The following is a 25,982-nucleotide window of genomic DNA, read 5'->3' on the forward strand; positions in this document are numbered from 1 at the left end:
GACACTGTCTGCAAAAAAGTACGACACCCAAAATCGGGCATTCTCCAGAAAGTTATAAAACAGAATACGCGACGGCCAATCTGTCTTTTTCCTCTGCTGGCGTTTTTTTTCTTCCACTGATGCATTTCTTCCAGACAACTCGGCTGGCGCCTTGTGTGCCGGTGCTCAGAACCTTGCACTGGTCTATGGGGTAGCAAGGCATTATAAAATTAGGAAAACATTACAGTAATTTTAGATACATATTTTATTGAATGTTTCACACATATTGTATGACAGACTTCAATCTCGAACAAAAAATTGCGTTCTACAAGTACAACCTCTTGAGCCGCATTACCATGAATCCCGTTGGCACTTTGTTTTAAAAGGAGGTTACGGTGAAATGTGGTCCTATAACCAAAAATTTGTGCGGAAATTGCGAGAAAACCTTCAATTTGATAGTTCCACGAACTGTGCAAATGTAAGATCACACGTATTTGGCAAAAGAGTGTGAACCGTGGGCTTGAAATGTGTGTGATCACTCGTGATGTGTGCGAGTGGCTTGTATTGATCTTGATGTGATGGGGAGTGCGCGTGCGAGGTTTGTATCCCTGAGAGGGAACATTGTTTTGGTATTCTTTAAGTTTACTGACTGACAATAAAATATGAAATATCAATACCTGTCTCTCTCTTTATGTTTGTGTTTGAACATGACAAAGGAGTGCCGGCAACCTAAGAGGAACACTAGCACCCATGTTGCAGGGGTGTACAAAGGCAATTTGGCACTTTATTATAATCTTGCCAACATTCTTAGGTATTGAGGTATTACAGCATGTAATTAATCCACTGCATGTCATTATGTCAGCAATTTATTTTGGCAGTAGGGGCTGGTGTCTGCAGCTCATCTCTGGGCATGCTCAGCATAGGCTCACTTGATACGGCTTTGCAAAAAAATTTTTCCCCCCAAAATTGCGAAAATATAGAACTGTATCAATAGTGATGCACATTCTACTGTCTTAACAAATTTTGTACGCAGACGATCATTGCTTGTGAAACATCTATGCCATAGTGACTGCAATTTGCGTGAGATGCTGGGTGCTGAGAAAGGTGGAAAAGTACTGCTGCTGGTGTCTTGGATAGCACGCAATCATATTTTTATCATGAGCCTTGTGTGCACTGGCAGTTTCATCACTTCTTTGCATTTTGCCCATCCAACCATAACTGCATGTACTTGTCATGTCTCCATTTTTGTGCAAGGTCAGCATGTTTGCAGTGTCATTTTAGCGCGCGTAAAGTTTTCTCGTTATTTTTTAGTGAAGCACCCTGATGGCCGCAGCATGTTGAATGACTGGAAGTGGAAGATGTGCTTGCGTCTTTCTCACCTTCATTTTGTGGATTCCAAAAACAGGCTGAGCAAGTGATGTCACTTATTGGTTGTCTGCTTTACTGAAAGTGATTGGTGTATTGTACCATGTGTTTTTGGTCGGTCATATGTCAGATGGGGAGTCAATGCAAGAGTGCACGCTTGACCCATCTTTTCATGATGGAATTTATGATGAAAGCAGCATGGCTTGCAGTACAAAAACCATATCGTTGTTCATTATGTGACGCCACAGTACAGCACTGACGTAATGCCACAATGACGCTGTTGACTCGAGTCATTACACAATGTACCACATTGGTTGACTACTCTATGTTAAGCATTTGAGACAGCAGCTTATAATTTATGAAGGACTGGTAACAACTGACTTAACAATGCCAAAGAATTATCAAGAGCAAGAGTGCTATTGCATCGCAATGGGTATATCAGGGTGAACTATTAATTGTATAAATAATTCCAAGCAAGAAAAACATTGTTGGTAGCCCGACCTTACCATCTTTACCATTGCAATACCAATGTTTTGACAATCAGTTCATAGCAACGTTACAAATTTATTAATTTTCGCATGACACCACATTTTCAGTTACAAACAATAAAAAGGTAACTACTGTGCACATCACATGATATCAATGCCCGGACTACAGCACTGCAGGCAAAGATGGGTCGACCATACAGTATCGACAAAATCGTTAACAGCATAGCAGCAACAGCAACAGCATGGCATATCGTGGTTTGATATTAATAGTCTGCCATAAAAGCTGGCGATTGCTACGTTGCGTATGTCAAACAGTCCATCAAAGCTTTTCTTACGGCCAGCACCAAGACAAAAAATCCACAAACAAACCATCCACTAATCCGTTGCCCGACACAGCCTCCGCAACGAGAATGGCCGGCTGGCGTCAGCTTTCGTGTGCTGCGAGGTATTCTTTAGGTCTGGCTGCCAGATGCTGCCAGGTATTGCTGTCGTCATAAAACCATTCCATGACGCCATCAGGTAATGACGTAATGGGGCGCATTTTGACAAACTTTGAAATTTCGGTGCTTAGCGTCATTTTTTAACCTCGAAAGCTTACCAATAGTTACAAGAAAGTTTTTCCCATCATATCTCATGCCTACTTCAATATCCTCAAATGTGGACCATGCCCTTCAAATCACGTTTCTGATTTACCCAGTGGGCAAGGGCCTGTTACCGAGAAATTGATTAGCTGAAGTTTGAACCAGTGCGTCACATGGATGATGTGAAAGCCAAAGTGCGCCTCGAAAAGAGCCACTGTGGTAAACGCTGTAAGGGAGAATCAAAGTCATAGTATGACGTTTCGCTGAATTCGCAGGCTAGCAGCTTTACGTTTGCATACATTTTTATCTCAACAGTGTTTCAAGCTTCCATAGCATGCATTACACAAACATTTTGATACATAATTGCGTCGCAGATATTAAAGACCACACGCGCTGAAAAAACAAGGCGAATGAAATGTATTGCTTGCATAGTGGTGAGCAGAGCGTCAAATGGGACCTCTCGCGCATGGTCGGCTGCTTCAAATCAAAATTTTGAGCTTTTCAGAGAATTTTTGAGAAAAGCGGTATTGCTGATGAAATCGTACGCGTCTGATGTAAAAAATGAAAGAGAAAAACTGCGTCGCTCCCTTTAACAAAACGTGCTGAAAGCACCGACAAAAAATGTTTTTAGTCTCGGATAAATTACAACAGTTGTATGGTCACTTTTGCTTTTTGTCCCGAACCGTAGCGTTATGGACAATAGCATTACTGCAATGAATATTACAGGCTAATACTCTCCTCCTAGTGGGCCAGCATTAAGTTCAAAACTTGACGGAATATTCACAGCACAAATATGAACTTCCTAGCGAAAAGAGGAATGTACCGAATGAATGTAATGGTTGTGGTGTACTTCTCACCTATTTCACTCCAGATTGTTTTAGGTAGGTTCGAACCCCCAATCCTTGAAACGCATTCGCATGATATGCAGGGATGATCTAGGGGACCAATACACATAGATACCAAAGCCGATCAAATACAATATGTTTCACTCCTTCGGCTTGGCCGAGTGAAACCAATCTTATCAGGAGAATGAACGCGGCTCTAGTATGGTGGGAATATTGTTCTGTATTGTGCGGGCTTGAGATACATTGCCCCAGTGTCCGGGCCAATTCAGTGTTTATTTGATCAGCTACGCTATGACGGATCAACATGTGGACATGGCTGCCTCCAAAGCTTCTGGAGAAATGCATTCAAACTTTCTTGTCAAGACTGCCATCTATCACTTAACGACGGCCTCACTTGAGAATAAGGCTCAATGCGTTCAAAAGACAGGCAAAAGGGTGGAAGAGCCGATTCAGCAGCCGCCACTTGTTCACCATGATTCCAAAACTGCGAAAAGGCACAGAGTGGTGAGCACATACATACATTGTCAGCAAGTTAATGGTGCCTGCAGTACGTGTGAATGTCTAAATTGTCAGTATTCAACGCGATCTATTTCACCTCTGATAGCTTCGGAGCATGACAGGAAAGGCAAAGACTTTTTATCCAACTCATGCAGATATACTTTTAATTTCAAGTCCAGATGACGACGCAACGGACAAATGACAGAACTATACACGAGGCGGATACACCTTTTTGCGAGCCTCGGTCCATTGAGGCAATGCCGGCGGTGTGCGCCGACGGTTGCCGGTGCCGGAAGCGAGCCGTTTCATCGGCTGAGCGGAGCTCACGTTCGCTTTAGAGGCGGCGCCCGGCGGCAGCTGGCGGTGCTGGTGTGACACGTCGGCGTCCAAGCGGGGCAGGCGGCGCCCGGCGGGCGGCGGCGTCGGCTCACCTGGTGCCGACCGACCGAGCGACCGCCCCTCCCCCCCCCCCCCCTCCCACGGGAGCTGCGGACACACCGCCCGCGAGAGCGGCAGACACATTGTCAACGGGGGCGGCGAACACATCACCGACGGGGCGGCGGACACATCACCGACGGGGCGGCGGACGCACCGCCGACAGGGGTGGCGGACACACCATGGACAGGACGGCGAACACTACGCGAACAGGACGGCGAACACTACGCGAACAGGACGGCGAACACTAGCGAACAGCACGGCGAACACTACGCGAACGGGGCGGCGGGCAGTGGGCGTCCGCACGATACTGACGACACTCGAGCGGTCATGATGATCTGTCCGACTCAGTAAGCACTGCCGACGATGGGGTGGGTAAGAGGCGCAAATACAATAGTGCATCACTTGACAAGTCGCACTGGTCTACCAGAGTTGGTGGCCAGACCCAACAGATTGGCGCACATCTGATGCTGTCGATGGAGATATGACATACAGGCGCATTGGAACGGAAAGTCGCCTTTTGAATCCCATTGGTCTGAAAGGAAAACAGCTGAGCTTTCAATCAACAAGCGGAAGTTACCAGGGGCCCTTGCCCACCCGAAGGTGATCGTTTTCTCCTAGCTAGGAAAGCAAACCTTTCTACAGGGCGTTGTCTCAAAACGTTGCATAGCACGCTAGAGTGTTTTCAGAACTATGAAGTTTTGTCATGTTTATCGGAGCAAGGACGGTGAGGACCAAGCAACTATCGGCACCTAGGCCTGACAAAAACAAAGCTTCTACTTGTCAAAAGCTTTAGCCCAGAAATTATTAACCCAAACTGCGAACGCGAGCGTTAAGGACACAAATCATGTTAGCATTACGCATGTTTAAGTTCTGTTTAGAGCTGGAAAACCCCTGCTGTCCAGATATCATCTCTGTCTACCAGCCTGCCGTACGCTGAGACATTACCAGTGGGCCTCTGTTTCCATAACTTTTCAGCCACGGGCAGGTTCGTCTCCGGTTTCTGGTATCAAGTTATCACAACAAGCGCTGGCCATGGATCCGACTAAGCCCTGTTAAATGCTACCCACGTCGTCTCGGGTTTCTGGTCGCCATCCGAAAAATGAGCGTTCTGCCTTGCTCTCTTCCTCTCCCTTTCTCCATGCTCTCACCCGATATAATCTCATCGCCCTAAACATCTTGTCTACTTGTCTCTAATCCCCTATAATGCGTGTTCAACGAGCGTTGGTGCTGTTCAGGGCGGCTTTATTAAATGTAATCGCGTTTGGCGGCGGCCGCGGCCGGGTCCGTTTTCATTGAGCGAGTGGCGGATCAGCGGCGCTGTCGGGCGGATGTCCGCCGCACAATGGCCCAGCCAGCGCTCCGCGCCGGCCATGGCCGGACAGGACCACTCCAGGCCAGCAGCGGCGGAGCGGGAGCCAGCGGCGGCGGACCAGAGCCAGCGGCGGCGGAGCGAGAGCTAGCGGCGGCAGGCCAGAGCCAGCGGCGGCGGAGCGGGAGCCAGCGGCGGCGGAGCGGGAGCCAGCGGCGACGGAGCGAGAGTCAGCGGCGGCGGAGCGGGAGCTAGCGGCGGCGGTACAGAGCCAGCGGTGGCGGAGCGGAAGCTAGCGGCGGCAGGCCAGACCCAGCGGTGGCGAAGCGGGAGCCAGCGGCGGCGGAGCGGGAGCCAGCGGCGACGGAGCGAGAGTCAGCGGCGGCGGAGCGGGAGCTAGCGGCGGCGGAGCGGGAGCTAGCGGCGGCGGTACAGAGCCAGCGGCGGCGGAGCGGGAGCTAGCGGCGGCAGACCAGAGCCAGCGGTGGCGGAGCAGGAGCCAGCGGCGGCGGAGCGGGAGCCAGCGGCGACGGAGCGAGAGTCAGCGGCGGCGGGGCGGGAGCTAGCGGTGGCGGAGCGGGAGCCAGCGGCGACGGAGCGGGAGCCAGCGGCGGCGGAGCGGGAGCCAGCGGCGACGGAGCGAGGGTCAGCGGCGGCGGGGCGGGAGCTAGCGGTGGCGGAGCGGGAGCCAGCGGCGGTGGACCAGAAGCTAGCGGCAGCGAACGGGGGACGGCGGTAGCGAACCAGGGGACAGCGGCGGTGAGGCAGTAAACTGAGGCAGTGGACAGGGAGCGAGCATTGGCTGACCGGCGGTGGCCAGGGGGCAGCGCGACCAGGAAGGCGAGCTTAGTTCCAGGCAAACGAGAAGTTGGCAACTGGAAATGCAGTGATGTACCAGAAGCTTGTCTATTACGCTTAATCTAAAACATGAAGGAATGTGGCGTGCATCTTGCTTTTGTTTCATCCGCGCAAAAGCCTGCCCCCTTTTATCACTGGCAGTCGTCTGGAGCCGGCTGCTAGCAGTTTGCTTTAAAGCCGACCGGTTTCTTTTCCGTCCTGCCCAACACCCGCTCATGCCAGGGTGCCCTGGAGCTGCGCTGTGGTATGCGGCTGATCAGCTTCAGGGGCGCTGGTCACTCTTATCTCTTTCGAAATCCATGGCTTCGAAAAGACTCTCGGCCGACCGAATGAGAACCGAACGAGTTCCAACCATGTCGAAAACCATTCAGCCTGGTGAGTATGGATGACACACAATTTGCTTTTTATGATTTCCGAAACTGTTTACTGAATGAGCCCGCGGTGACGCTGGACCATTAACAAATGATTCTCTGGACGCTGTATGGCGCATTAATCAGAAGACGTTCCTTCTCAATTGAATTAATGCTTTCTCTCAGTTTTTGTCATTCGTTAGGCGGGCAGAAACAGTGTACTGAAATCATCTATTATGTATGGATTACTAAATTGAATTTTACGATCCAGTCCATTTCGCTCCAAGGACTTATCCCACACATGGTATTCATTCAATCTATGAAAAACTGCACCTACCAGTTGTGCTTCAACATTGCGGCGCAGTTTTCCCAGCGTAAAAGTATTGCATGGTGGATCTAAGCGTATTCTGCACGCATAGCAATTCTTCCTTTGGTATTCTAAAGCCAAGATTGGGAGCTACTTTAGGGATCATAACTTCCTCTCATTCACACAACGATAAGCCGGGACAAGCTTCGGGCGTGCGCAATGACACCGTACCCGCAGGCCTGTCGTCCTATCTGGAGCTCCGTCATCGCGCGCGTCCGTCGCGGCCAGCCGTCTTCGGCCACCGGCGGCGGAGCAGCCCTTTAACGGGGCGCGCCGGCGCCGGAAGTGGACCGGTGCGTCGGACAGCTGGCTGGTCCGTCGCCCCAGACCTCGCCCTGAACTTGGCCGCCGCCGCCGGCCCGCAGCTGCGCGGCAATCGGAGACGAGCCGCGCGCCCGCCGCGCCGCCCACTTCCTGTACACGCCGCGCGCGCATCAAAGCCCGGCGCGCCAGCCTGGCATTTACATGGCCGGAATGCGGCCGGTGGCGCATACCGGGTCGAGACGGCGCGCGCCGCCTCCCAGATGCCGCTTTGTTGCGCGAGCGCGCCGCGCCGCGTCGGGCTGGCGGTGTCTCTGATTGCGTTGGTCGTCGATCTTGGGCCAATTTGGACTCAATCATCGGTTATGGGCCAATCATGTGTCGGTGATTTTCAGCGACCGTGGGGAGGACGCCCGCACAAATGGGCGCTGGTGAGCAGTTCCGTCGGCCCTCCACTCGTCTCGCGCCGTCCATTGTGCGCAGACGGCCGACAGCCTGAATGAAACGTATCCATTTGCATAGCTGCCACATTTATGACAACTATTTACTGGTAGTCGCGCGACAAATGGTGCGCCGGCAGCGTATTGATGGCTCCTGAATAGTGACTGGCCAGCAACGCTCGCCGCAAAAACGCGGCGACAAGCTCGGCGCGCGGACAAGCGCCACAATGCCATGCACCGTTCCGGAGTGTCACGAGAAGCCACAGTTGATACGCCCACGGCCAGGCAATGCGCCAGCACGGGGCCGGTATGGAGCGACGATTGGCGCCAAACATGTGGGTAAGAATACCTTCACCCCATTCGCCCGCTACCGATGTGGTTGTATCCATGCCCACCCTCTGCCCATTCGTGATTAGTTGTATCCATCATTTGCTCGTACGAGTGCACTTTACAGCAAAACTTATCAGTGCAGTGTACAAGCTGAGGTGAAAACCCGCTTTTGATGTCAATAACTGCACAAATAGTAAGAATGGACATCATTATGACCAAAATAAGCGCAATAAGTAGTATCGTGTGGGGTCTGTTGAAGCATCTACCGAACACTTTTCAAGCGTCTTACCCATTCACCCGCCGGTGTTCATAACTTTCCCCAAATTTCTAACCAACCCAACCCGTTATCTGCGCTATATCGACTCGACACCCATGACCTTACCCCATACGTGGATTGCTCTAGTAATGGGTCACCGAACTTTCATGCAAATTAAACATGAAGCCTGTGGTGACGCATTGGATTAGCTGACATGAAGGGCATGTTTCACATTTGAAGAAATTGGGGCAAGCATGAGATATTGTGAGAGACTGATTTGTATCTATTGTTATACTCTACAGTGTACAAGGCTGCTCTAACCAACACAATTTCTCTGTTAAGTAAATGTTCTTCTCAATACGTTATTGCATGGTTGAGTCATCATACCTTGCACAGCATTGATTGAGAGACAATTGTAGGCCGCTGTATCCGGTCTTCACGTTCACGAACGCCAGATATGAACCACACGGCATCTATATTTGCCTCGCCTTGATCGCCACATGGCTAATGAAATGCCGGGATCTTAATGACGTTATTGTGGCGTCATTGATGACTGGGTGACCTTGAAATAGTCTCCCCGAAATAGCCTATACATCTTTGCAGGCGTATAGTTCAGAAACTAAAGGGATCTTAAGAAGGACAGAGCTGTGAACTGCACGGAGGACTTCAAGATGGCCATTTCGGTTCAAAACTTCATACAAATGTGGAGTACTCCCCTTAAAAAGTTGTTTGGCCCACCAGTATTTGGTACGGCCATAACCTGAAACTGAGCTTAACACGGGGTAATGGAACAGCGCCCACCGCTACTACACCCATCTCCTGAAAGTCCGTTGTTGCTCACTAAAATTGGGCGTGTGTCCATGATCTTTTCGTGCTGTTCCGCATGGCGAACGCGAGCTATAACGGCACTTACACGAGCAAATGATGCTCGATGTAGTGCGTTGAATGGAGTGTTCAGAAGTTGTGAAACACCTAGTATGCATTTCGGCAGGCAATTTAATGCTTTCGTCACTTGCTTTTCCAACTACACATTCGCTGGCGGATATCGGCGAATAGTTTCCCCTGGATTCATGGGTATTGCCGAGTCTCTGAGATTGAGGATAAACCATGGTTGTGGGGTTCATACTGGAGTCTGAGGGGGGGGGGGGACAGCCTGACATGGAAATGCCATTGTTAACAGGAAAACATTCAAAACGTGCATCCTACGGGCAAAATGAAGGGGAACAATATCTATGTTTGGGAAAAGTGGGGAAGGACGTTCTGCGCCAGCCCCAGTCGCCCACCTATGCATGAATTCACGCCTTTGCTGTGGTATACAAGTGAGGTCAAACGCTGCAAAGCCCAATTACGATATTTTGTGATATTTGACTTGAGGCATGTTGGAACAACATGAATTATGACAAGTATACTATCGGTAGATAGATCGATATGGTCGGATAACAACTCTTAAGCCACCTAGGAGCCATGATATCTTCAGAAAAGAAATATTTACACCAATGCAGCCTGTCAACAAAATTGCATCTTGTTGAGGAAAATGTTGAATTCATATCATCGGGAGTGTTCCACATTCGCGTAGGTTTTTAAGTGAAATAGCCATCTTGAAGATCATTCGGTGTAGTTCACAGTCCCATCATTCTAAGATCTAAGCACTTCGAGTTTCTGAGTTACACGCCCGCGAAGATTGCAGATTTGTCTGGGGAAACCATTTCAAGGTCTCCCAGGCATCCGTGACGCCAGAATAACGTCATCCAAAGCCTGTCATTGCATTGGCCATGCGGCGATCAAGGCCAAGAAAAATATAATTGTCGAGTCGTTCATATCTGCCACTCGTGAGCACCATTTCTCGATATACCGGCCGCCAATTTACTCTCAGTCAATGCTGTGAATGGTGCGATGACTTCACCAAACAATGGTATATTGAGGAGCATATTCAATAAACAGAGAAGTTTTGCTGTCTTGAGCAGCCTTTTACACCTAAAAAAATATATCGATTGTTATAAGCGAGCTTATTTCATCATATCTATTGCGTGCATCACTATCCTCAAATGTGGAACATTCCCATCAAATATTCAGGAAGCCTCGCGGTTGATTCCTTAAAAACGGTCTCACAGGTGCTTGCAAATCGAGTTAACTAGGATGTAGTAGCTCTACACGCCTGATATAAGTTTATGCACGGAGACACATGTCGTACAATTCGCTCTTTGCTTTTGAATTCCAATTATTTTTGCTATCTACTTCAACCTCCATTGAAACTTATTTGAAGTCTGGGACAGGCTGGAAGGTATGCAAGCAATTTTGGAACGATTTATTACATCTGTTTATATGTGTATTCTCTCAAATTTCAACTGCATGCGTGTAGAGCTGACACAGAACATGCGACATCGTTCAGTTCAAGCCCATACCAAAAAGTATTTGTTGCTTGATAATAAAAACAGTTTTTTGTATTTGGGGCTCCCTGACCAACTCCATGCCTTAAATACTTCCAAACTAATTCTATGAAGCTTAGGGGCAGCAATAGGGCAGATGCACCCAAACGTCGCACCACTTCCAAGGGAGCCCAGACACAAAACGGAGCAAATGCTTTGAAACGTTTTTTTCATGGCCTTCACCCGTTTAATTCACCAGACCTCCACTACCCCCGGACGGAGCGGTCGGTCTCCAGCGCGCGTCCGTCGCCCCCGCGGCCGGCGACGGGGGCCTGGCCTTGGCCGGACGCCGCGCCCCGTCCGCCCGTAATCGGCCGGGGGCGGGCCGCGCCGTCTGTCGGCCGCGCGCCGCCAAACGGCCGCCAACGACAGCGCGCGCGCACGCGCGTCCGCAGATATAGAAAGCGCGCATAATCGGCTTCCGGATTGAAAGGAAAACACATGGGCGCGGGTGCGGCGCGGCCGGCCGGCCCGATTGGTAGTTATTGGCCGGCTGAATGAGCTGCAGGGAGGCGGCTCGTTGGGCCTCATCTATAAACGCTCGAGTCGGATTAGTCCGAGGTATTAGATGGCGCAGCGCAGGAGATGTGGGCACATTTATGGCGCGGCTTACATTGGATGGTTAAACAAGGAGATTACATCTGATTCGTATGTAAATATACGTGAGTCAGGAGCTGGTGAGTTTTGCCGGAAGGTGTAGATGCTGCGTGGTTAATAAAGCTGATGAGGCTTTATGGTTTGATTATAAGCATTTTGGTCAAACTGACCGTGAAAATTATTCACAAAACGTCATTAAAACGCGAGAAGGAGCCTTGTCAGATGCTGTAAGGTACAGAGCGGAAGACAGAATTCTCCTGGCCAGGGGAAGCAAGTTATGCAGGTGCTACCTTGCTTTGTACCAATTTGATTTACAGTACATTCAAACATACAGGAAGATATCATTGGACGAACAAAGCTTAGTGGGGGAGGGGGGGGGGGGTAGGTTTTGAGAAGGATAGGGCTGTGCATTACACCGAATTATCTTCAAGATGGCTATTTCGATTAAAAACCCCACACAAATCTGGAACAGCCCTTCAAGCCGGCTTTGCCGTGCAGACATATGATAACTTTCAGGGGCTTTGATGTGGACAGGCTATGATATACCGTAATAGCTTAGCAAAAGTGTTCCGTGCCCATGCACCAAAAGCAAAACGTTATTTGACCCCGTGTTACAAGAGCGGACAGGTTAACCATGAGAACAGCTTAAAATAACTGGCGGGAAATTTAGGGTCGACACGATAGAGACTGAAGTGTTAGCCTGAATCGCCAGAGCTATTCACCGACATAAATTATATTGGACAGACTTAGCAAATGCGTTCATTGAAAACACGTTGAAGTTAGAGTCTTCTTTCGTTTGGGGGGTCTACTAATCAATTTCTTTTAGCATAAGTCCTGGGAGCATCGTTTTCTTTCCTCGAAATAGTCGGCATAGATGGTGATCGTAAGTGAAATAAATGTCAGAAGGAGCACTTCTTCTGCATTTCCCATACGAGTCAAACGACAAATATGGCGATCGTGTTGTCTTTGTACCTTACCAAAGCTGAGCAGGCATGGTATAGATAGGGCCACGGATTTTCAATAATCTTTTTCGCACATCAGTCGTATGCGATCTTTGAAACTGTGCTCTGCCGTCATGTACAGTCTCTGACACATAGCTCTGCCGCCTAGTACCAAGCTTCTGTGACCATGGCTTTATTCGCAGCGCACCAAGACTATTCTTTTCTACGTAACATTGTGTAGAATCTTTGCCGAGCGTGTTCGCAGTGCGATTCACTTTTTACATCTTCGTAACTGTCGTGATAATAACTGCGCATGCAAAACCACAATATTTTCGTTTACAGGCACTTTGAATGCTTCTAATAATGGAAACTGCAAATTAAGCTTCACGTATTGCGTACAATACTTTTTCATCACTTGTGGTCGGTCGTAATCACGCCAATAGCACGCCACGCCAAAGACCTGTGGATAATTCAATCTGTGGCGCTATTTCTGTCTCACTTCGATCGAATCGCAGGACAAGGCCCTACTCGTTCGGCAAGGATTCTACGTGACGTCAAGTGAACCCTTTGTCGTCTGGGTCGCTGCGAGCACCAAACAGCGCAGAATATGTAGGGTATGATGTCATGGCGACGTCGACGGCATAGATTCTGCGTCGCCCGAGTCGCTGCGAATGCACCCCATCTAACAGGTCATGTGATCTCACTGTAGTGCGATCACAGAACCTAGTGCTCCCAGTGCACTTTGAGTTCCCTTTTATGCTTAAAAGAGAGGGTTTGCAGCAAGGCCCGTGTATTGACATTGTGGCTCTAATGTGTTCACCAACTCCTTGTCATTGAGGTGAAATGCGCATTTTATTTGAAATGGTGTTGTAATATGCCCAGCACTTTTCAGACACCTGCTTCCATTTCCAGGGACAGCGGAAGGAGGGGGACAGATGTTTCCAGTTCAAATTTTTGGAAAAAGTTGCAGTACACCAATGACACCGCACAGGCAGAGATCACGACATGATGTACAAAATGTGCGTAGATCCGTACCCTCCGAATCTGTCAACTCTCTTATTTCGCGTAACATTTAAAGGACTACCGAGAAACTACCACATCCATTTGCTCTCAGCTCATAATTGGTTCGACTGGGGCTGTGACCAGTATAACCAAAACAGCTCTCTTTTTTCTCTTAGTTATGCAACGAGGAATAAGGCCATTCCAACTGCTCTCCAGTCTTTAGGTGAATTGAGGATTTTGTCATCGCGTCTCTCCGACGAGTAAGTGGCAGCCCTTGGCACGGAATGAAATCCGTCGGCTCGCTGAGTGTTTGTTGATTGCCCCAGGCAGGGAGATTACAATCATCACAGCGGCTGATGTTATTCAGACGGGCCCCGAAGTTATGTTGTGCGCCTATCCACAGTGATTTACCAAATAATTTGGTGCACAAATGGCGTGGTCAGGCTGTTGAGATTATTGGATGCCGATTGGATTCCAAATCTTTTCCAATTCCAAAACTTTTCCAAATTTAATTTGGAAATTGGATGCACAGAGCTAATAATCTCTGAAATGTTTTGGACAGTCACTGTCATTTTGACGTGCCGCAAATTATTCTAGAACATCTGGATGTTTGCATCTTTTAAATTTCGAATATTTTGGGCAACCTAACTTTTGGACAATTTTCGGACGAACGGATAGTTTATCCTTGGACTTTGGATTGGACTCTGGACAAGAAGTTCCAGAAAACGGCACCTCTGGATGGAATGCATGCTTACTACGATTCGGCAGAGAAGTCAAATAACGCTGACAAGTTGCATTAGTCTTGGTTTATTTGCTTTTGTGTGTTATTTTGACAGGCATTGGAATTTGGGGCGAAAAAAATTGCAGTCATTGGTGATCTAGAGCGCGCGTTTAAACAGAGTTCATGTGAGGGCTGCGCTTTCCTCAAGCTGCAAGAAGTTTGTTCATGTGATCAACGCAAGTTCGAAATGCTAATTTTCACCTGCAGTGTTCTCTATCGACAATGCTAAACGTTCGGAATCTTGCCAACGACAGGATGTGTCGACTAATGCAAAGATGAGCAAGCCGTTTCATTGAAGATGAGAAGTAAGGGGAAGCATGTGTGATGCTTGCCTTGTAGGCATCCGTTACAAAGTTGTCCGTCACGCTCTGGCGAGTTTCCCACGGCATATTGCAGTCAAGGTTTTTTTGTTGGTTGGTTGGTTGGTCGGTTCAAAGTTGGTCTGTTGCTGACCACAGGATGTGTTTCGGCGCCGCGTCGTGAAAACTAGCGCCTGCGCCGGCACTCAGGTGAGCTATTGAGCGAAACCTTTGCACCATATTCACTTTTGATTCGTTCTGTCCGCACTGGCCGTAACGGGACAGTCGGATGCCGCGGCTGCGGGCACGAAATGAAGAAGACACGACATGCCGAACTAAGAACGCAAAAACCCACTAAGCTTAATGTCTCACTAAAAGATAGCCGGCCACGCTCACAGCCATAAACATAAGTCACGTGCAATCTACCTAATCGCTTATCGTGCTTCACACAACATGAGGATTGCACTTTCCTCACGCTGCAATGTGCGGTGGTGTTCATTGCTTAACAAACCTGAAGTATGTTAAATAATGAACGCAGCAAACACGCAGTCGAACCAGCCCATTAAATGCATGTTCCAAGTTTGACACTCAGCCGAGCAGCGTGCGCCGACGTGTGATCTGGCAGCCCTCATCCCGCTCTCTCGCCCCGATGGGTGGCGCCTCAGCGACGCGGTCCGGCCGGCGGCGGCCGCTGCCCGCCCCGGCAGCCCGGGCGGGGACATGTTGCATTTGCCAGCCGGCCGGCCGGCCGCGGTGGGCGCGGCGGCACGCGCTGATTGGTCGGCGGCCGGACCGCGGGCGCGCCATTGGCGGGGTGCGGCGCGTTGATTGGCTGTCGAGCGGCCGGCGGCGGACGGCCGGCGGCGGCGGCAGCGGGCCAGTTGTGGCCAGGGAGGCCGCAGGAACGGCGTGTGGCGGCCGGACGGGACGCCTTTCACAGCCCGCTGGCCGACTGAGCAGACCGCTGAACAGGTGAGTTGTCGGTCAGCGCGGTGACAGGTGCTGCCGGAGCAGTGTCGGGGTGGGCCTCTTAGCCAACAGCCGCGTAGCTTCCGCACGGTGTTGGCGTGGTGTGTGCTGACGCTGTCCACCAAACACAAACTACGAAACTATCTCAAGGCCAAAAGGGATACACTCGCTTCACAGTGGGGCCAGACCATGCGATTTGAATTTGTATCGTTCAAAAATGAAAATGATGCTAAAACACCGCACCCAGCTGCTCGTCATCCGCATCGGTTAGCGGTGCACCGGCAATCTTCGCACTGAGCGTGGCCGGAGCAGCGCGCCGGCGGCCGCTGGCCTCGCTCCTATCCTGATCGGTTCGGAAATCTGGAACATTCACCAGCCGCCACAGACGCCGTTACCAGTACGCGACCGACGGCCGACTATTGACGCGCACCAGCCAGTCGGCACCCGCGCCGACCCAGCGTGGTCTGCGCTGGTGATCCGGGGAACGCGGCACCAGATCACCAGCCGGGTGCTGCTGTTCTGACCGGGGAACACGGGCGGTAGATATCCACCTTTTCCCAGTGCCTACTAAAGCCTGTCATTCGGTAGGTCCTTTAGTACCTGCATGCACGCATTACAAGTCGTTGTTTGTAAACTGAAATACTCCTAATTTATTCGACGTTTATGATTGAACTTATTATTGAGCTTCTTTTGTTGACGGAAATAAATAGTTCCTGCCGGTGTGCGACTTTTCAAAATCAGTTGAGGGTGTGAGCTCAGTCGATAAGGTTCACCAACTTCTCTCAAAATCTGACACTTCCCCGGATTTCGGCCACGTAAATTTGCCTTCCCGATGTGATTCTTTTAAGTCTCCAGATTGGTGACCTCAGTAAGACCGTCCGATATGATCACCGGCAATAAGTCTCGTTATCGTTTATGGGCCGAGGCGCGCAGAAATAGTTTCAGCAGAATGGAGCGATCTGACACGCGCGGACTAAAGAAGTGCGGGCATATGAGGCGCTTTCCGCGCAGCGGATACATAAGGTGCATATTTTGCACTGCCAGGAAGAACCTACACTTAAAGGTGGAACAGAGCTTGCATGACCTCATTAGTCATGTCGATAGCTGGAAGGACAGAGTAGGTCAAGGCTGGTGACCGGACATGCCGACAGAATGGCCGTCTTAACAAACAGCGCAGCCAGCGCTTTGACAGGAGTTTGAAGGGTGACGTCAGCGAGAAAGGTGCTGCATTCGCGATGTCTCGGCATTATGTGCTAGACGTTCGCTGAACATAATCGACCTGCATCTTGGGAGAAGGTGCTGATTAAACATGATCAAGCATACAGTGGTTATGTTGAGAAATTTCCACGTTCCGAAGCTATGTTCATAGTCAGATTTCTTCGTAAAAAGCAGTTAGCGCCACACTAATATTTCTTTTATTCTAGAACACGTCACACAAGATGTGTTATCTTCATTCCTGGGTACACTTTTTGTGGTGCAATGAGGCAGAAATTATCCAACCGAGCTGTATTTCCAAGCCATGGCCGCCATCACGCTGTTATAATAATTCCGCACACCCCTACGGCTCCTGACGAGGCAGTCCTTACATAACAAATACCGAAAGTGGCACGTGCATCTTCTGATCACCAGTCGTGTGAGTGTAGTCGTGCCAAAATATCCAGTGTTGTCCAGTGAGAGTGGATCCCCGGAGCACCGGGTGAGGTCTGCCGCTTTTGCAGCACGTCCTCGATTTAAAAACAGGGGCGAACGCACATAGTATCACACCATTACAACATTTCTAGCATGCATTAATATGTACGCGACTTCATGTTGGCAGCCAAAATTCCAGGTAGACACGTGCAAGTAACAAGATCAAGAGCATGCCATGCTGTCTTACGACACCCAGGAAGGTCCGCGCTCCTGTGGAGTGCTCAACTCGTATTTCGTTTCCAAGCTGTGTCCTTTCCCGCAACTTTGGTAAAATCCTGCAGCCTCGTTTAACAATACATCACGCTCGCGATGAAGGTGTCAAAGGTGAAACAAAGAAATCGTCCGTATGTGAAGCTCCTGTTCATAGTTCGCAAGCTGGGCGGACGGGTGAATCCCATCATACCGTTGAATGGTTTGCTCGTCCTTAGGATGGCGAGGACTGGCGGTGCTCGTCTGAAGTCCATACCAGTGTCATCAGCCCTCGAAAATCCAGCGTGTCCAGCCGGGATTATAGGTTCGCCCTACACGTGTCAATCGACTGATAGGAAAATGCACACGGAGGAACACAGTATAAAACGTCTCTTATAGCCTATGCCGAGGGATTTGTATGAAGGAAAAACGAAACGTAGCGTTCGTGAGCGGTGTGGTGGACACCTTGGAAACGCCCGTTGACAGAGGGCGTACATGCCACTGGTTGAGCACTTGGTAGTTGGTAGTCTGAAACGCGGCAATGGATATGGTACAACAAACACCAACATTTAAGCAGATATTGTAGCAACGCCAAACGACCGCGAAGATCTCGAGATATCGGCAGTGTTGCGCAAACATAAGCTTCTTCCGAGGCTGAACACACGAACGCCGTCTTGGAACTTTGACACCCTTACGCTTGACTTTTGAGCAGCTTGCTGTTGCCATATTTTTTAGCAGTGCTGTTTAATTAGATGTGTTTAGAAAAGCTTCTCTAGTCGTTGTGGCGAACCACCCACTGGCAAATATCTTTCTGTGTTTCTGCTCGGTACGTGTTATCGAAATATTCCGGCTCTGTGTTTCGAGCAGTCATTGACACAGGACTGCGTGCTGAGCCGAATACTTAAAAGCCACCGCATTTTGCAGTTTATTCTGTGTGTGTTTATGTCTCGATCCAAGTGTTATCTCGTGAAACGCCCGCCTGTATTTGCAGACTGATCGAGTATGTAAAGGAGCTGGAATGACAACAACACATAAGGCGCCTACAAAATGCTATGTGGTACAAAGTAAATATTGAGCCTAAAGTGGTGTTTTAGGGTACGTGGTCTACCAGCATTTCCGGAAAGCGTGCCGCTTTTCCTTGGTCCGGTACCCCTTTTCCCATTTTTATTGAGGGGATGAGGGGTGCCATTACGGGTTCTAGCCTCTGGTGAGACCCGTCCTAAACTCCAAAACCTTGCGCGAGTAGTACAGCATGAACAGGCTCCTGGCAGAGGGGAACATGTCTGCTGAATCTGATTAGAGTAGGCCATAAGCCCGCACAGGAGAAAGCCGCAGATTCTAGCAGCATTGAACTCCGACACAAGATGCTTTGGCACGTCCAATCCTTCAAATATATTCAAGGTAATAATGGCAATTAGCGGGCGTAGCGCAACCCTGACCTCCACAATCATCAAGTGGGATTACAAGGCTTGAGCAACTGAAAGCTCCGTCGCCGGCAGCACTTCTTCAGCAGCCTTCATAAGCGTGGGGAAGACGGCGACAGTTCTCCCGGATCCCGCTTGGCATCGTCGCAAGCGTACGTTCATAGCTCACATTTCCACTAACGCACACACGCGTGCATAAATATTATATGCATTAAAGTGCGACGCTAATGCAACAGACATCGCATGCCATTACAAAAGGCAATGACGGGAAACCATATACCATCGCATGCCGTTTTACAAGCACAACGCTATATCATTGCGGTGATTACATACAGCAGCATGATGCCACAATGTGACTTCCCGAACAGATGAAAAACAGAAAACCGCAACAGTCTGCTATAGCTTTTTATCATCGTTATTCCTCAATAAATAAATATATGATTAATCTTGTCTGAGAGCAACCAGACTAGAGAGGGCTAAAGAGGGCCCAGCCATTCTTTGGTGTCGCGCCTGTTCCATTCCGTCTGAAAACGTAGCAGAAAAAGACAAATTGTACTTTTTATTAATGTACTCGTCAACCATACAGACCAACTTGGTGGGGGTTATCATTTTGGACTACTTTGGAGAGGGGAGACACCTCAGAAAGGCCTCTGCCCTAGTGCCTTACAAAAATTGCATTATTGCAATCCACAGCGTATCACTACAGATACTTTTTTTGGAAGCCGCCATGCTTGCTAACCATGACAAACATCTTTTGGCTTATATTGTGAGGTTAGGATGTGAATTATGCGAACAACAGTACATCATTAATGACACTGCAGAATTTCCTTCATTTTGGCTATGTGTTCCATGGACACCTTAAACCACATGAATAGATAAAGCCTAACTTCTATAAATCTTTTATGGCTTCGACGCCAGCCACAACATTCCACACAAGCGTCGCGCAACACATGGATTGCTTAAGCCAGAAGCGGGAATGTTTGACAGCAGGGCGCCTTTCCACTCCTTGACAGCTTGCAGTCGTCTTCCCTCCTTCAATAAGCGTCCTGCAAGAGTCGACACTTAAAAAAAGTATTAGGGGATTCCGTCCAAGAAGGGACAGACATTGGCCAGTAGAACTTCAGCCAGGTAGCAGGCTTTTTACTAATGCAAAAGCGGCATGATCAACAAATACATCAACAATTCAATATTAATAAGCTTTTCTGGCGACAACGTTTGCGGACATCCCATACTTTACAGAATCGTAGCTTAATAGATTATAATGAGCAATGCAATTTGCTAATGGGATCAAAACCTGACTTAGCTTCAACATCAACACTCATAAAAATATCTTACGCGAAGGCGCCAGGGTCCACTGCGGATTTAAGTGCGTTTTTCATTATGCATGCTTTGGAAGGGTACAACAAATGTCCGTAGTCAAAAGTTAAAAAATTATCGACTTTATGGTTGTGGTCATGTGGTGGACCGTTAAATGATCGTTGGACCTTGAAATCGAAAAAAGAACACTTGTCTTTGTAGTACAAGGTTACGCCAGCTGATGACGTCTCCCGGCAGACGGACGCAACGTGACTTGTCTGCGCCAATTTTCTTTGTTGCACGACACGTATGCCACGGAGCACACATTGTATGCTCGGACCTCTGTGCTGTCTGCATTGCTGCACTGCATCTTGCCGTATGTGCCATCATCTGCATGACCAGCCGAATACGCAGACAAGTTCACAAATGTGCAAGACATCTGAATTGCAGGGACAGCGGCGTCGACGCGTGTTTTTCAGAGCAGGGACTGTGGAAGTTTGGTGTGGGGTGGTGGCTGTCCCCTCTTCCATCTCCCGACTTCCGACTTTATACGTTATTTTGGTATTCACTTCTGCATATATCGTGCCGCCCGCCATAAATGCTTCGTACTTATCTAGGCTGTGGTACAATGCTAAAGCCAGCCTATCGGACGCCTTCGAACCAGACATGACACCAGAACCAGTGAACTGAAGGTATGGTGTTATGATAGGAGCTCCGGGGTACTTAGACACATTAAAATGAGCCACAGGTGTTGTCATCAGCGCTGAGGTCACCTGTGACATTTTTAGATCTCTCAGTTGTAGGCATTTCGGAGTTTTAGCCTTCGACAATTTCGAGTTGCGTAGTTACAAGGCTACCTTCGGTGACAATTTTTTTTCTCACTTGCTTGGAAGAATATTTTGTAAACCTATACGTTAAGGCGATCACAAAGCTGTCTTAAATATTTACATGCCACTCTTGAAATCGCCATTGCACATTGGATAATAGTCAGGGCATTATGAACTTGTGAACGGCACGAAAACAGTTTTCCTATGTCATATCGATCTTTTTCTCCTTTGCATGTAGGAGGAGCGTAGTTTGATTTCTTTAGTCCAAAAAACATAAAAGCGGTGGTTCATAGGAATTCTTTATGATGAGGGAGTGTGAAAATTGTCCTGCATTTAAGTCAGTATGCGATCGTCTTTAATTGACGTAGTCAATGCGCAAGCAGAGGACATTTTTTATTCACTCAATGAAATGAGATTTAGGTAGTGGATGAGCACCGACCGTTGTACTCAAATTAAGTTTGTTTTGTCGATGGCTGAGTTTTTGGCCAAATTGTCAGAACCCATAGTTGCAGTGACCATGCATCACTTTACGGCCCGGCAATAAGGCAATTGTCAATAATCTTTAAAACGGCTGCCTGAGAACGAAGCTTTGATCATTTAAGATTTTTTCAGAACACCGCCATTTCGTCGTCCAAGACGAACCCCAGCAATTTATTGGGGTACACCGCAATCTGCGCTGCACCTCCTCGCGGTATATTGACCATAGCCCGGACAAATTACGCTTTAAAGTTATTGCGCGCTGTCAGACGCGATGGAACATAGCCTATTGCGGTCCATGCATATCTACAGTACCTTTAACCGGACGTGAAAAGCCTCGTTTCAAATATGAAGTGTACTACTTTTCAGGTGGATCAGCTACGCAATGCATGCTTTCATGAGGACTTTGGTGCGAAGTGCGAGTGGCGTTGCTTTGCCGCATTCCGTGGAAAGAGCTCTTGCGACGGGGTTGGAAACCTTGAAAATGGTTGCTACCAGTGTCAGCCTGTCGCGACTTCATTCCGATCATATTCTCTCTGCTGAGAAGCTTATGCCAGTACTTGCAAGGCAGGGCTAATGTGCTGACGTAATGTTCCTTCGTACAAAAAAGGAGAGGTCCTTCGGGACAGAGGATGCGCTTAGCATCAGGTTGGCTAGGGCCAAGACTGTCAAAGAGACTTAAGACTCACAGAGTAACCCAATGAGTGCTCAGACGGGCATTGTCCGTGAGGTAGATTTAGGCTTTAGGAGGGAAATAACAGACGCTTGATTTCAAAAGTTTTGATGAGTTAGAGTGAGTTGGACTGAGTCAATGGCGCAATGGGTTGACTTCCACGCGTAGGTTAGCCATCGTGCTGTCAAGCTTAGTGTTTTCTCACAATGCGCTCAGTTTCCACCGCCTGTGCGGAGAAACGCGTGAGAGATACTGCGCAGGCAGCCGACGGCGAATAGCGCGAATGAGGGGATAAACCCTTATTGTGATACTGTTTCCAAGCCTTTCTAAGCCGATGACCACCTTTCTATTTTTGTATTATGGGGTTAAAATAACGCTCTATCACATGCAAATGGCAAAAGGTTTAGAGCCGCGAAGGAAAATGATTCTGCATGCATTACAAATGCCCATAATAACATCAACATTTCTTGAGCAATGACGGTGCCAATCATGACACACACGCAATCTGGAATATTTTTGGATCATTTTGACACGTAGGTTTGTGCGCTTCTTCAGTGTAGTGAAAAATTGCCACCGAACGCAGCTCTTCAACCATACAACACGAAAATCGCCGCCGAACACAGCCCTTCAACCACACAACACGAAAATCGCTGCCGAACGCAGCTCTTCAACCACACAACACGAAAATGCGGGGGGGTGTACCTCCAAAATCGCAAAACTGAGGGACCTTTGAATGTCACAGGCGTCTTCAGCGTCACTGACCGCCCTTTTTTCTCGTTTTTATGAAAATCCGAAAGATGAGGATGTAAAACTGAACCTTAGAACTGCCGATTTGTCAAGGAATGCCCCAATTAATTATCTTGGCAATCTCGGTCTTCATTTGCCGCTTTGCCCTTGAGACTGTTTTACCCATTGCTGGTTTTATTGATGAAATGTGCTAGTGTTCCCCGTAGCGATTCGAATGAAACGTTAATGATTCGACGATGCAACACGCAACTTGTCTTTGCCTTGAGACTAACTCACGCACGGTTACCGGCAGGAAACTGAAGAAAATGTCCACCCAGTCAGAACCCGCCGGCGACAAGACTCCTGATGACGTCAGTAGAGCAAGGACATCACCTGGTCCTGGTGCGCCGGCCGCCGCTGCTGGACCGGACGGCGAGGCGGCCGGCACAGGGGCCGGCCACCGGCGGCTCAAGTTCAGCATCGCCAGCATCATGGACTTCGCCGAGGCGGACGAGCTGACGGCCGGAGGTCGGCGGGAGTCAGATGAGTCGGGGGAGCCCGAGGAGCGGAGCGGTCCGGGAGAGGAGCCACCGGAGCCACCGCAGCCACCGGAGCAGGAGGGGCGGGAGGAGCCGGGCGAGCCGGAGCGATCCCTGCAGGGCCGACTGGGCCTTCTGCCGGGCGGTGACGGCGCCAGCCTGCTGCGCCACTCACCCTGGCTGTACCAGTACTACAGCCTGGCGTCGGCTGGCGTGTTCCCGCCGCTCTCGTCCTACTCGCTGCTCTCCAAGTCGTCAGCTTTTAGCAAGTACACGGCAGCGCTGGCCGAGCCGGTGGCCGCCACACAGACGGTCCCGGCGCCGACGGGGACGGACCGGAGCGCGACCGACACGACCGCGCCGCGTCCGCCCACCGCCAAGAGCAAGACCTTCACCTGCCCCGAATGCGGCAAGGTGTTCAACGCGCACTACAACCTGACGCGCCACATGCCAGTGCACACGGGCGCCCGGCCGTTCGTCTGTAAAGTGTGCGGCAAGGGCTTCCGCCAGGCGTCCACCCTCTGCAGACACAAGATCATCCATACGTCAGAGAAGCCGCACAAATGCAAGACGTGCGGCAAGGCCTTCAACAGGAGCTCCACGCTCAACACGCACATGCGTATACACAGCGGCTACAAACCATGGGTCTGCGAGTTCTGCGGCAAGGGCTTCCACCAGAAGGGCAACTACCGCAACCACAAACTCACGCACAGCGGCGAGAAGGCGTACAAGTGCCACATCTGCAACAAGGCGTTCCACCAGGTCTACAACCTGACGTTCCACATGCACACGCACAACGAAAAGAAGCCGTTCATCTGCGAGCTCTGCGGCAAGGGCTTCTGCCGCAACTTCGACCTGAAGAAGCACACAAGGAAGCTGCACGACGTGGACGCGCCGGCTGCTGGCGGTGACACGGGCAGCTTCAGTCCTCACTTCGCCGGCGGCGGCGGCGGGGTGCCGCTCATCGGCTCCGGGTACTCACTGGTGCCGCCCGGGGGCGGCCTACTGCCGGCGCTCGGGCCGCCTTTCCCCTCCCTGCTCAGCCCCCACTCGGGCTCCGGTCTGCTGCGGCTGCCCTACCTGGACCGGCTGCACTACCCACCCGCGCTCTGAGCCGACGGCGGCCGCCGTACCCGGACCGGTGACCTCGCCTAGGACAGCGGCCCTACCTGGACCATCTGTCCTAACAGGACCGGCTGCACTGCCCGTCCGCACTCTGACCCGACCGCCGCTACCCTGCCTGGACCGGCTGCCCAACCTGGACCAACTGCCCAGCCTGGATCTACTGCCCAACCTACGCCAGCTGCACTACCGGCTCGCACTCTGAGCCGACTGCGGCTTCCCCGCCCAAACTCCGCCAGGCTACAGCTGAACCCCCTGCGATCGGTTTCCGTGCCCAAGCTCCGCCAGGCTACAGCTGAGCTCCCTGCGATCGGTTTCCCTGCCCAAGCTCCGCCAGGCTACAGCTGAGCTCCCTGCGATCGGTTTCCCCGCCCAAACTCCGCCAGGCTACAGCTGAGATCCCCGCGATCGGTTTCCCTGCCCAAGCTACGCCAGGCTACAGCTGAACCCCCTGCGATCGGTTTCCGTGCCCAAGCTCCGCCAGGCTACAGCTGAGTCGCCTGCGATCGGAGTCGCCACTCCTCAGCGGCAGCAGCCAGCTGTCCAGGCCGCCGTGGCAGGCTCTCACAGCCAGCTGTCCAGGCCGCCGTGGCAGGCTCTCACAGCCAGCTATCCAGGTCGCCGTGTACAGGCTCTCACAGCCAGCTGTCCAGGCCGCCGTGGCAGGCTCTCACAGCCAGCTGTCCAGGCCGCCGTGGCAGGCTCTCACAAGATCACCGAACGAGTGTCGCGGTGCTCCGGATGGCAGGCTGTGGCTGAGTTACCCATGCCACGCTGTGAAAAACATGACCTGAGGAACAACTGTTCGGTTAATACCCCGAGCATCCGTGCACCCAGCTAGTCCCAGCGTCTCGGTGGAAGGCTAGAGACGGCAGCGCACACTTTTGTGTGTGGTTCTGTGGCCGTGGTCTCGCTGAGGCCTGCACTGAGATCGTCGTCCACATGCACATGAGTCCGATGTATGTGGTTGTGCTTCAGGTCATGCGACGGATGGAGGTCACTGAGTAAAGCCTGCTGTCCAACTTGTCGTTGTTAAATGTCGCCTCTGTTGATGTACCAAATATGTTGTGCAATACTTGACAAGTGCTTTGCTCTGGTGACAACCGTCAACAATGTGACCATAACTTTGTTGTTCTTCTGAAAAGATAACCTTTTTGCTGACTGTGTCATCTGTGAAGGATCACTAGCATCTGTGCGACAGCGATTTGTCGGGCAGCGTACCATCGTGATAGGCATCGTCCCTGGACTGGCTCAGTCAGCTTACATTACATTATGTTCAATGTTGCGGGGCATATAAAGTTTATTTATGCATGTGATATGTGGTCTGACGGAAATATAGACATGAAGATACGAAATTCATCGTTTTCGTCGGCTCAATAAAGAAGTCACAACGGAACAAAACTAAATGGCGATAACGGAATGTGACGGTCAGCGAACGGGAAAACGGTAACGTGACGGTCAGTGAACAGGAGAGCAAGATCACACTTCAAGTGATCGCAGCAAATTTCAACAGATCTAATCGCGCTTGATACGACTGAGTAAAGCACGCTGCCTTTCAATATTCATAACTATGAAAGTTTACCCGCCTTGCAAGCTCAAGGTCAGAAAATTGAAGCCAGAACCTCGCCTTCGAGGTCCAT

At 50.2% G+C, this 25,982-nt stretch overlaps 1 protein-coding gene across 1 annotated transcript; it reads left to right on the top strand.

The window, feature by feature from the left end:
* The first annotated feature begins 15,305 nt into the window (after positions 1 to 15,305).
* Positions 15,306 to 25,191, top strand: LOC119113218 (fez family zinc finger protein 2). The gene is made up of 2 exons (XM_037237572.1): positions 15,306 to 15,383; positions 22,995 to 25,191. The coding sequence occupies exon 2, from the start codon at positions 23,008 to 23,010 to the stop codon at positions 24,331 to 24,333; it is 1,326 nt and encodes a 441-aa protein (XP_037093467.1). The 5' UTR covers positions 15,306 to 15,383; positions 22,995 to 23,007; the 3' UTR covers positions 24,334 to 25,191.
* The last annotated feature ends 791 nt before the right edge of the window (positions 25,192 to 25,982 follow it).

This window comes from Pollicipes pollicipes, unplaced genomic scaffold (assembly GCF_011947565.3).
Source record: "Pollicipes pollicipes isolate AB1234 unplaced genomic scaffold, Ppol_2.1 Scaffold_7261;HRSCAF=8764_pilon_pilon_pilon, whole genome shotgun sequence".
Classification (NCBI taxonomy): Eukaryota; Metazoa; Arthropoda; class Thecostraca; order Pollicipedomorpha; family Pollicipedidae; genus Pollicipes; species Pollicipes pollicipes.